The 12,990-nt window shown below is 43.0% G+C and overlaps 1 protein-coding gene across 1 annotated transcript; it reads left to right on the forward strand.

Annotated features, from left to right (window-relative positions):
- Window positions 1-306: 306 nt before the first annotated feature.
- Window positions 307-1,245, forward strand: LOC308513080 (olfactory receptor 6C70-like; the record flags this gene model as incomplete). The annotated part of the gene is made up of 1 exon (XM_081082877.1): window positions 307-1,245. The coding sequence occupies one exon, from the start codon at window positions 307-309 to the stop codon at window positions 1,243-1,245; it is 939 nt and encodes a 312-aa protein (XP_080939003.1).
- Window positions 1,246-12,990: the final 11,745 nt, after the last annotated feature.

Genomic DNA, 12,990 nt, shown 5'->3' on the forward strand with positions numbered 1-12,990 from the left:
AAATGGAAACATTTGAAATTAGTTACAAATGACCGGAAGATTTTTAGTAAGGATAAAACACACACGCCTATTTTGGGTTTTGCTGGTCAATTTCAAAAATTGAGTTGACTTCAATGGTGGTTTTTAAAGTAGTTTCTATTGCACAGTTCTGTATCATATCTTCAAAAATCACGGAGCATTACCTTAAAAATGGGTCTGTTTGTGAATATGGATGCTTTTATATATTATTCCTGGTTATAAGGCTACTCATGTAGTTTCTTATTTTTGTATCTTTTTATTTCTAGAATTTGAAATCTCAGAAGGGAAATGGAGAATCATACAGCACAGATAGAGTTTATCTTTCTGGGACTGACAGATAATTCTCAGTTACAGATTGTAATTTTTTTCTTTCTATTTCTGAATTATATGTTGAGCATGATAGGAAACTTAACCATCATTGCCCTCTGTCTACTGGATTCCCATCTCATGACCCCAATGTATTTCTTCCTCCGAAGTTTCTCTTTTCTGGAAATTTCATTCACAAGTGCTTGCATCCCCAGATTCCTAATCACCATTGTAACCAGGGAAAAGACCATTTCCTATGATGGTTGTATGTCCCAGTTATTTTTTTACATATTCTTGGGTGCTACAGAATTTTTCCTTTTGACGGCTATGTCCTATGACCGCTATGTTGCCATCTGCAAACCTTTGCATTATGCGTCCATCATGAGCAGCAGAGTTTGTTATCAGCTTGTACTCAGTTCTTGGGCAACGGGATTCCTGGTCAGTTTCATTTTATTGATTTTGATTCTTCATTTGGATTTCTGTGCTTCAAATATAATTGATGGTTTCATTTGTGACATTTCTCCTGTCCTGCAACTTTCTTGCTCAGACACACACTCAGTGGAACTGATTACTTTTTTCTTAGCTGTGATGACCCTTATTGTCACACTGTTACTAGTAATCCTTTCTTACTCTTACATCATCAGGACAATTCTAAAATTCCCTTCCGCTCACCAAAAGAAAAAAGCCTTTTCTACCTGCTCTTCTCACATGATTGTTATAACCATCACTTATGGGAGTTGTATATTCATCTACATAAAGCCATCAGCAAATGAAAGAACCTCTTTAAGCAAAGGAGTAGCTGTGCTCCATACTTCAGTTTCTCCTCTGTTGAACCCATTCATTTATACTCTGAGGAACCAACAAGTTAAACAAGCCTTCAGAGATGTATTTAGAAAGGTACTTCCTGCTTTAGACAAGTAATATTATTTATTAAAAGAATTAACATAAATAAAATAAAGGAATATGGAACAAAACCAATTTTGCCTCTTCTAGTTTAAGAATTAATCTTTAGTTAGATTTTTTTAGTTTACTCAAGCTTAGAAACTCTCTCTATTGAATACATTCTGAATTTAATGTTCTTTTCTTTAAAGTGAAACCTTACTATGTTAGAAATATAGAATTGCAAAATTTATTTTCTTAAGAGCATGTTAGAATGAAATGAAGAATTTTGATTTTATTATAGACTACAAGTTCTCTAAGAGCTGTAAATAAATACGCCATATTTTATTTAATAGTCATGTTCTTTAAAATTTTTAGATAAAATGAAATTTGTCATAAAAAATGCATTAGATGCTTCAATTGATTTTGTACTTTAAAATAATAATTTAAAGAATTATTTTATAAAGTGATCTTTTGAAATATCAATTGTCAACATATAATAAAGCGTAATTTTCTTTTAATTGAATCATACATTTAATTTGTGTGATTTTATTTAGGTTATTATTTGAGTAGATTTTAAAAATTCAATAAAAAGTAAAATATGATTTAATAGACAAGTAGTTGATTTCTCACACAAATTTTCAAGAACATATAAGCAAGTTTAATCTTTTAAACATGCCAATTAATATCCTATATAATAAAGAGGTAATATGCAAATTAATCCTCATGCCCTCACAAGATGGCTGCCTATGACCAGGTCAGGATGGGGGTTAGTGAGGTACAACTAAATGTCTGAACAAGCAGGCTGTGTGGGGTGATCAGGCAAGCAGGGGGTCAGTTAGGGGAAATCAGGCAGCCAGTGGTCCAGGATTGTGAGAGGGATTTCAATCGGACATCCCCCAAAGGGTCCCAGATTGGAGAGGGTGCAGGCTGGGCTGAGGGGATCACTCCTCCCCCATGCACAAATTTCGTGCACCAGGCTTCTAGTGTTAAATAAGCAGGAATAGATGATGAATTTTATGACCTGTTATATTATTACTAGAGGCCCGGTGCACAAAAATTTGTGCACTCGGGGGGGAGGGGTGGGGTCCCTCAGCCCGGCCTGTGCCTTCTCGCAGTCTGGGACCCCTCAGGAGATAACTACCTGCTGGCTTAGGCCTGCTCCCGAGTGGCAGAGGGCAGGCCTAATCCCTAGGTGCAGCCCCTGGTCCGGCTCAGAGCAGGGCCGATTGGGGAGTTGGGGCGCCGCCCCCTGTCATGCACAGAGCAGGGCAGATTGGGAGGTTGTGGTGACACCCTCAGTCACACTCAAGGAAGGGTCGATGGGGAGGTTGCGGCGCCACACCCTGTCACACACAGAGGAGGGTCAATCAGGGGGTTGGGGAGCTCCTCCCTGTCACACACAGAGCAGGGCCCATCAGGGGGTTGGGGAGCTCCCCTGTGTCATGCACAGAGCAGGGCCGATCAGGGGGTTGAGGAGCTCCCCCCTGTCACTCACAGAGTAGGGCCGATAGGGGAGGTGGGGCACAGCCCCCTGTCACACACAGAGAAGAGCCGATCAGGGGGTTGGGTCGCCATGACTGTCACACTCAGGGCAGGGCTGATGGGGAGGTTATGGCTCTACCCCGTCACACACAGAGCAGGGCCCTTGGGGTGGGGGGTTGGGGTGCCGCACCCTGTCACACACAGAGCCGCAGGGCGATCAGGGGGTTTGGGCGCTGCCCCCTGTCATGCTGATCCCAGTGCTGGGAGGCCTCGTGACTCCGCTGATCCCGGTGCTGGGAGGTATATTACCCTTTTACTATATAGAATAGAGGCCTGGTGCATGGGTGGGGGCTGGCTGGTTTGCCCTGAAGGGTGTCCTGGATCAGGGTGGGGGTCCCCACTGGGGTGCCTGGCCAGTCTGGGTGAGGGGCTGAGGGCTGTTTTCAGGCTGGTACTGAAGCTCCCAACTGCTCTTTTTTTTCTTTTCTTTTCTTTTTTTATTCTGGGCCAGCTTTAGCTCTGTCTCCAGCTCTGAGGCCTCAGCTGCTGAAAGCATGTATGTGGTTTGTTTAGGTTCTATAATCGAAACTCTGTAGCAACTCCAGCTCTGAGATCCTAGCCGGCTGAAAGCTGGTTTCTGGGGTTTTGTTTAGTGTCTATATTTGTTACAATGTTTCAAACTGCAAGCTCAGAGGCCAGCAAGGCAGGCGGGGAACGTTGGATTCCTCCCTCTCTGAAGCAAGCAAGCCTCATGTTCAGTTTTAGCTGCCTGGCTGCCTGCCGCCATCTTGGCTGGCAGTTAATTTGCATATTGCCCTGATTAGCTAATGGGAAGGGTAGCGGTCATATGCTAATTACCATGTTTCTCTTTTATTAGATAGGGTTAGTTTTTAATTCTGTGTTGTTTCCTGCTCTCAATGATATAAAATATCAGTTTTTCAAGATTCAAATGACTGCTTTAATAATAAAACTGCATTTATTTGCTAATACATATGCATCCCTTTGTTCACTGAAGCATTATTCACAGTTGCCAAGACAGGGAAATAAACAAAATATCCATTGATAGATGATTGGATAAAGAAGCTGTGGTATATATATAACTGGACAGTCAATGGTTCCATGCTGCCTGTTACTACTTGAGCCAAGTAAGCAGAGATAATATTGAATCATAAATGAGGGTTTATTCCAAAACTGCCAGCAGTATGGGAGAGCAGCGGGTTACCCACAAAAATCTGCTCTGTATCCCACCATAAGTCAGCTGCTTACATTTGGTAGAAGGACAAAGATTACATTGGGAAGGGTGTGCCAAATGGGCAGTTTACAGGTAATGGGGGCTGGAGGTTTGCAATGGCCCGCTAGTATGCAAAGGCTCAGAGTCTTCAAAGGGCTAGTGATAACCAAAGGGCTGGGAATTTTCAAAGGGCTTAGTGATATGGGAAAGCTGGGGGGATCTTCAAAGGGCTGGCAGCTCTGGTTTCTGCAACAAGGTTGTTAATCTTTCCATGAGAATAGGCAGCTCCCTGATGAGGAGGATGGGCTGCATTTTCAGGTGAGCTCCCAGGTCCCACAGGCAACTGCCAACCAGGTTAGAATGTGCCTTCTTTAATCAGAATAAAACAGTCACAGTTAACAGAACATGATTAATATTTCTTACAATTATAGCTGGTTCCCAATATTCTATTTCTGCCCCTATCACATATACACAATGGAACACTACTCAGCCATGAAAAGGTGAAATACTGCCATTTGCAATAACATGGATAGATGCCAGCCTTCAGTCTGCCCCATTTCTCATGTGAGCCCTCAGACACCATGACGGAGAAATAGGCCTGTGATACTCTCTGTATAAACTCCCGACAACAGAATCTGTGAGCATAGTAAATGGCTGCTTTATGCAATAAAGCACTGAAGTAGTTTTTAATAGTGGTCTCTGACATATAGGTGCTTTCAATAGGCAATTATTTTTCCTATAGAAATTATACCAAAAGTAATTCGCATCTCAAAGTAGAGACATGCAATCAATTGATCTTTCCAATAATAGAAATATATATTTGTCAAAATTCACCGAAATGTATACTTAATATTGGTGCATTTCAGTGTATATAAATTTTACTTAAGAACAAATTGTTAAAAATTGAATTCTAGATATTTGTTTCTCATAGTGATATGGATTATAAATTCTGTAAATTCTTTGTTATACCCAAGGCTTATGCAAGTTGGCATTGAAGAAAATGACATTAAAATTTCTCATCCTAGGAGTAAGAAATCACAAGCACAGACAGAAAGTTCTTAAAAGTACTCTGTATAATACAGTATTAGAGGTATCAATATACACACATCATATATATATATATATATATATATATATATATATATATATATATACATAAATGTGTATATATATAGTCTTCTGAGAGGGCTTACAAGCAACAACCCACCAATATAACTAGTACCCACATCTTGGTTTTTAAATATCATTATTCTGAAAGGAATCTGAAATCCTTGGAGAAATGGCTGTCTTACTCAGGGCTTGATCAAGAAAAGTAAAAGAGAGCTTAAATTATTTTGTTATAGGGAAGTATTCAAAAATTTAAAAGTACATATAAACAAAGTTTGGAAGCTAAGTAAATGAGGTTCTGACTTAACCATATTTGAATAATTTGTATATCAACATAAATATGCTGAAACTAGTGGATGAAAGTTTCATGAGAAAAAGGATATTTACATAGCCTTAAAATATCTCTTAACAAATTACATATTATTACATGAAGAAAATAGTAACTTTGTAGTGTAGAAGGATCTGGAAGAGACCACCTTAACCAAATTGTCAATTTACCATCACCAGTGGAAAAACCAACATTATATGGCTCTTGATTATATGGACTAACAGGGATCTAACATCACTTCTATTTTATTCTTGCAAATAGTCAAAACCTCATACTAGTTTTGAAAAAAATCTTATGAGCTCAAATAACATGTCCTCTTCAAAAATTTCAAAACAATAAGGTAAAAGATAGGCTGAGACTGTTCTAGATTAAATGAACTAAACAGAAATGATGGTATGATGCCAGGTGGGTACTGGAAATATTGGGGAACACTTTGTAAAGTATATGATTATCTAACCATTATTCTGTAACTAATATAAAACCTGAAACTAATCTACACTAATAAAAGAGAAATGTGCAAATTAACTATCACTCCATCACTCCGCCACTCCGCTACACCCACCAGCCAATCAGAGAGACTGTACAAATTAACCCAAAAAAGATGGCGGTTAATTTGCATATACAGGCATGGAGCAAAGACTGAAGACAACTGAAGTTGGAGGCGGCCACAGAGCTGGAGCAAGCAGGAGGCTTGGGTTGCTCCCGGCGATGGAGGAAGCCAAGTTTCCCACCAGCCCTGGACTCCACTTTCAGCCAATCCTGGCCTCCTCTGGAGGAGCTGGGGGAAAAAAAGGAGGGACTGGGAGAAGCTGGAACAGAGGAGCCAAGCCTCGCTGCTGCAGCTGGACCAAAGACCTGGGTCACGGGTGCCAGAGGAAAACCGGTGCCTGCAGCCAGGGGAAGGAAGGCCTATTGCACAAATCTTCATGCAATGGGCCACTAGTACAAAATAATATTGAATGTAAAGAAATGAAAATAGGAGTGAAATTTTTATATATGTCAAAGTTTATATAAAGCTGTGAAGGAAGGAAGGGGGAGAATAAAAATACAGTTTTTCATTTTACCACTTTATTGTCTTTTCAGTTCATGAAAGACAGTTGTCTTTATATGGTGTTTTTATGCTTTTCTAAGTCATTATCTCATTTGATGTTCAGGGCAACTTAAAGAAAAGATAATTATTCCCTCCACCATTCAAAGAAAGGAAATCTTGGTGTCTGGCCCCAATGATTCAATCGTCAAGTCCTTATTGTAAAGTAGGGTTAGTGAAATTTTCTGTGAAGGGCCATGTCTATACTGATAAAAGCCTTGGGGGTGATCAGGCCAGCAGGGGAGCAGTTAGGCATCAATCAGACCAGTAGGGGAGTGGTTAGGGGACGATCAGGCTGGCAGGCAGAAGCGGTTAGGGCAGCCGTGGGCAAACTACGGCCCGCAGGCCAGATCCAGCACATTTGAAATGAATAAAACTATTGAAAAAAAAGACCGTACCCTTTTATGTAATGATGTTTACTTTGAATTTATATTAGTTCACACAAACACTCCATCCATGCTTTTGTTCCGGCCCTCCGGTCCAGTTTAAGAATCCATTGTGGCCCTCGAGTCAAAAAGTTTGCCCACTCCTGGGTTAGGGCAATCAGGCAGGCAGGCAGGCAGGCAGGCAAGCGGTTAGGAGCCAGCGATTCCGGATTGTGAGAGGGATGTCAGACTGCAGGTTTAGGCCCGATCCCTGGGGAGCCTAATCTGGCAGTTGGACATCCACCAAGGGGTCCCAGATTGGACAGGGTGCAGACTGGGCTGAGGGACACCACTCCTGTGCACAAATTTTGTGCACCTGGCCACTAGTATTATATAATTCAATTTATATGAAACTTGAGGCCTGGTGCATGAAAATTTGTGCCCTGGGGGGGCATCCCTCAGCCCAGCCTGCCCCCTCTCACAGCCCAGGAGCCCTCAGGGATGTCCTACTGATGACTTAGGCCCAGTCACTGCCTCTCTCTGTGGGAGGCGACTTCGGCTCTCAGCCCTCTCAGCCACCATGGCTACTGGTCCTCGGCCCTCACAGCCGCCAAGGTGTTTTCATCAATATGGACTCCAGTCCCTTCACCACAAAAAAATTACAACTTTCTTTAGGCATTTCCAAGATGTCTCTTTCATAGGATATGACATTTTTTTTCTCTTTCCTTTTTTTATCCTCACCCGAGGACATTTTTCCATTGATTTTTAGAGAGTGTGGAAGAGAGAGGGAAAGACAGAGTGAAACATCAATGTGAGAGGGACACATCGATTGGTTGCCTCCTGCATGAACCCTGACTTGGGCTCAGGCCAGGGAAGGAGCCTGCAACCTAGGTACATGCCATTGACTGGAATTGAACCCTGCGGTCCACAGGCCGAGGCTCATCCATTGAGCCAAACCGGCTAGGGCTGGATATGACATTTCTTAGCCCCTCTAGCAGTGGACCTCCGTTTTTTCCTCCAGGAGTGAGGTGCAAATACCCTAAATCACCTTCTTGGATTCTTATTACCCAAGTTAGCAAGAATGCCGCCAGTGGCGTACAGGGAGCTTAGCCAATGAACAGTCAGAAAAAGTTTTTCTTGTGCAGCTCATGTGCAGAGGTGAAACTTCTGGTGCACCGTGGCTGCAGGTCTTCTCTTCTCTGGTCCTTGAAACCGCCACGGCTGCCAGACCCTCTCCTTTCTGGCCCTTGCAGCCTCTTCAGCTGCCAGCCCCCCCCCCCAACCCCCCCTTTCCAGCCCTCGCAGCCTCTGCCGCTTGGTCTGGAAGGACGTCCAGGAGAACGTCCAGAAGACATCCGGTCTAATTAGCATATTACCCTTTTATTAGTACAGATGTCTAGACTAGGCAAATTCTACAGACAGAAAACATATTAATGGTCGCCAGGGATTGGAGGAAGGGATTAACATAGAGTGTCTCCTTAATAGATATGGATTTTCTTACTGATATAATAAAAATAAAAATGTTCTAAAATTAGGTAATGATAATGAATGCACAACTTTGTGAAAATACTAATAGTCACTGAATTGCACACAATGCTTAAAAAGGTGAATTTATGTTATATGAACTTTGCCTTAATTAAAATATACCTGAAGAAGGATATTTAAATATATATATTTTAGAGGCCCGGTGCATAGATTTGTGCACTGGTGGGATTCCTTGGCCTGAGTGTGTCCACAGGGGGTTGGCCACCTGGGAGGAACTGTGGGAGGGCTTCAAGGTGCATCTGGCCTGACTTGCCCAGTCTTAATCAGCTGGCCCCCAGCAGCAAGCTAACCTACTGGTAGAGCATCTGCCCCCTGTTGGACAGTGAATGTCATAGTGACTGGTTGAAGGGTCGAATGGTCAGACACTTAGCATAGTAGGAATATCCTATATAATAATAGACAAACATGCAAATTAGCCGTCCCTCTGCTATGCTGAAGCCATGCCCACCAGCCACGCCCACCAGCCACGCCCACCAGCCAGTCCCAGTGACTATACAAATTATCGGACAAAGATGGCAGTTAATTTGCATATGCAGGTGTAAAGCACCCCAGGAGGTGATGGCAACCATGGCTGAGGACTCCTGGGACTTTTGTTAACTGTCACCCCATGACAAAGATGGCAGCACCCATAGTGGCTGGGGCAGGACGCTGGCGGCATTGCCCCGGCAATGTGAGCCCAGTGTCTGGCTCAGCTGTGTGGAGGGAGGGAAGGGGAGGGGCCTCCGGCCAGAGTCCGCTTCAAGGAATGCCCAGCATCTGTGCCCTGGCTGGGCGGAGGGAGGGGAGGGCAGGGGCCTTGGGCCAGAGTCTGCAGGGAGGGATGCTGGGCTCGCTGCGATGCCAGCCCAGAGTCCCCGCCAAAGAAGGGGAGGGGTCTGGGGCCAGAGTCCCTGGTGAGAAATGCTGGGCTTGTGGTGACGCGTTCAGCTTTAGAAATTATTTACTAACCCTCAGTAAGTAAATAGCTTATAAAGCTGAACATGTGTGCTTGGCCAGGTGAAGAGAGGGGACCCGCGGCTAGGGATGCTGGCATCATTGCAGGCCAGGCTGAGGGACACCCCCCCCCCATGCATGAATTTCGTGCATCGGGCTACTAATTTTATATATATGTATATATATGGAATATCTAAGAGACTTTATAACTCTAACTTCATCATTGTCAGTCCAGATTATGGAAATCCTTGTCTTGTTAAGAGAGGAGATTGAAAAGTAAGATGAGATGATAGAATGTGTTACTAACAAAAATAACATTGATTGCGTGTGTAGCTGATGTAGTTGATAGTCCTTTATAGTTTAGAAGAATCACAAGGAATCAAAAAAGTATTATCTTCCAGTGACTGTGCCAGCTGTTAATCCAGGAATACAGGTTGATAAACTGCTAAACGTAAAGCTGAGAAAAATCAAATGCTCGCATTTAGTGGCTGATTTTCTACTCATCCCTGAGAAGCAAGCCTAAAGCAACCAGAGTTGAGGCTTCCAGAGAAAATGCGACACAGGCACGAGAACATTGCATATATGTTGCATGTCAAAGGATGAACTAACAAGAATGATACAAGTCTGTATAGAATAAATACAGCACTCTCTAGCATCAGTTCAGCCCCCAGTAGACCAGGCTTCAGGCCACCTCTGTGGATACAGACTCCAGGCTTGCCTTCATGGCCCAATGTCCCAGACTTAACCATATGCATGGAATCAGATGTCAAGCCTAACCCATGTGGATCCAGGCACCAGATCAGCCCCTTTGGACCTAGGCAGCTGGTCCACCCACTTGCTGAATCATCCAAAAACCCAGTCCACCCAAGGACTCCAGCAGCAAGCCCACCCATGGACTCCACCAGATGGCAAGTCCAGAACCTCTGGGTGGGCTGACTGGTGAGGAGCTTTACCTGCCAAAGCCAGTCTTCAAATACTGGAAGAGGCGTCTTCTAATATACAGACACTAATGAAGGCCACAAGGATTACAAATAATCAGGGAATCATAACACAACAAAAGGAAAAAAAATATTAGTAAGTAACCTTAAAGAAATGGAGTTACTATTAGTTGCTTTCTTTCTTTTATTTCAAACTATAATAAGCCTACCACTGTACATCTTTCCTTTACAATGAAAAAGGATGCTACTTTTCAATCTTGAGTGAAATTTTAATACTTCAAATATTAGTTACATTATCATTGTTTTTTATTTATTTATTTTATTTATTTGTTGCTATAATACTTAAAATTCCACATGTAAAGGACATTGGATTAATATTATTTGGCTCAGTTTCTTGGCTCCCACTGTTATTTTCTTCAATTTTACAAATGGATAGATTTAATAGTAATTATTTAAATTAAGTAATTAAATTATTTAATTTTTTGCAACTATATCAACTGTAATAGTTGTATTCACTAATTATTAACTTGTCATTAAATTAAACAAATTAGTAAATGTAACAATTATTTTGGTCTTAATAATGAACATTTTAGAATCTCTTGTGCAGATTTCTTTATTCAGGTATATCTTATAGTTGATTTTAGTACATAAGAGCTCTTTGGTGAATGCGCCATGAAATTATGTTGATGATAAATATGCTTCAAAGTTGCCAGGGAAATGACAACTGTAATTTTATCTCATCTTATTTCTCCTTATCAAACCATAAAATATTAAATATGTTGTAATAGGACATATTATGGTGTATAAAATCCAGTACTTAAATTCTGAAATGTTTAGAGAACTTATTTTTTTCTTTGATGTCAATAAAGCAATTTAATAAACACACATAATAACAAAGAGTGTATTATGGCAATGAGATATCCTTACTGCTATGCCAACTTATATGCTTCCAATTAGTGTCTTTTCTCTCCCCTCCCCCACTGAAACTACACTTCTACTTGAAAGGTAGTGTATTGTAGAGGATGGAACATGACTTGAAATCAAAATTCGGACCATGTTATTTGCTACTATGATATATTTACAATTTACTCTATCTTCTGTCCATGTTTTGATACAACTAAGACATATTGATAGAACTAATAAGTGCATTAATAATAATGTTTGAAAAGAGTTTTTGTTTTTTTTTAAAATATATTTTATTGATTTTTTACAGAGAGGAAGGGAGAGAGATAGAGAGTTAGAAACATCGATGAGAGAGAAACATTGATCAGCTGCCTCCTGCACATCTCCCACTGGGGATATGCCTGCAACCCAGGCACATGCCCTTGACCGGAATCGAACCTGGGACCCTTCAGTCCACAGGCCGACGCTCTATCCACTGAGCCAAACCGGTTTCAGCTTTTTTTTTTTTTTTAAAAAAATATATGAAAAGAGTTTGATGCTTGGGATTCTACTATATAATAAAGAGCTTATATGCTAATTACTGAACAACAGATTGACCATCTGGACGACCTTCCGGATGAAGCCGGGGCTGTGAGGGCTGGGTGAGGCTGTGAGGAGTTGAGAGGGCTGGATGAAGCTGTGAGGGCTGGCCAGGCTTTTGAGGGCTGGCTGGGGAATCAGGGACTTTGAGGGCCAAGCCCCTTGCATGAATTTTGTGCATTGGGCCTCTAGTCTAATCTAATAGAAGAGAAACATGCAAATTGACATCACCTCTGCCAAACCCAACAGCCAGTCAGAGCAACTATATGCAAATTAACCCAACCAAGATGGCGGCTGGCAGCCATGGAGCTGGGGCAAGCAGGAGGCTTGGTTGCCCCGGTGATGGAGGAAGCCAGGATTCCCGCCTGCCCTGGCCTGCTGCGGCCTCCACTCAAGGCACCAAATTTTCAATTATAGAAGATAAATAAATCCCAGATACATGCTTCCAGCCAGCTTCCACTGAGAGCTTGGGTGGCTGGGGGCCATGGCCAGCCTGCAAATAGCCATCAGTCCCTCACCCAGGGTGGCCACACCCTCATGAGGTGAGGGTTCCCACTGAGGGGCTTGGCCAGCCTGCAAATCGACATCAGCCCCTCACCCAGGATGGCCAGGCACCCCAACGGGGACCCCCACCCTGAAGGGGCTGTGGCAAGCCTGAAAACAGACATCAGCCACTCACCCAGGCTGCCCAGGCACCCCAGTGGGATCCCCACCCTGATCCGGGAACCCCTTCAGGGCAAACCAGCTGTCCCCCACCCATGCACTAGGCCTCTATCCTATATAATAAAAGGGTAATATGCAAATTGACCCTAACAGCAGAATGATTGGGAATGACTGGTCACTATGACACACACGAACCACCAGGGGGCAGACACTCAATGCAGGAGCTGCCCCTTGGTGGTCAGTGTGCTCCCATAGTGGGAGCTCTGCTCAGCCACTAGCTAGGCTGATGGCTGCCAGTACAGCAGTGGTGGTGGGAGCCTCTTCTGCCTCCTCAGCAGAGCTAAGGATGTCTGACTGCAGGTTAGGCTTACTCCTTGCTGGCAAGTGGACATCCCCCAAGGGCTCCCAGGTTGCCAGAGGGAGGTCTGACTGCCAGCTGAGGCCCAATCCCCCCGGAGCAGGCCTAAACCAGCAGGTGGTCATCTCCCAAGGGGTCCCAGACTGTGAGAGGGCACAGGCCAGGCTGAGGCTGAGGGAACCTTCCCTGCCAAATGCACAAATTTTTGTGCATTGGGTCTCTAGTCTATATAATAAAAGCCTAAGGGATCATTATGGCAGAACAA

Source organism: Myotis nattereri (genome assembly GCF_964212035.1).
Source record: "Myotis nattereri genome assembly, chromosome: 2".
In the NCBI taxonomy this organism is placed as follows: domain Eukaryota; kingdom Metazoa; phylum Chordata; class Mammalia; order Chiroptera; family Vespertilionidae; genus Myotis; species Myotis nattereri.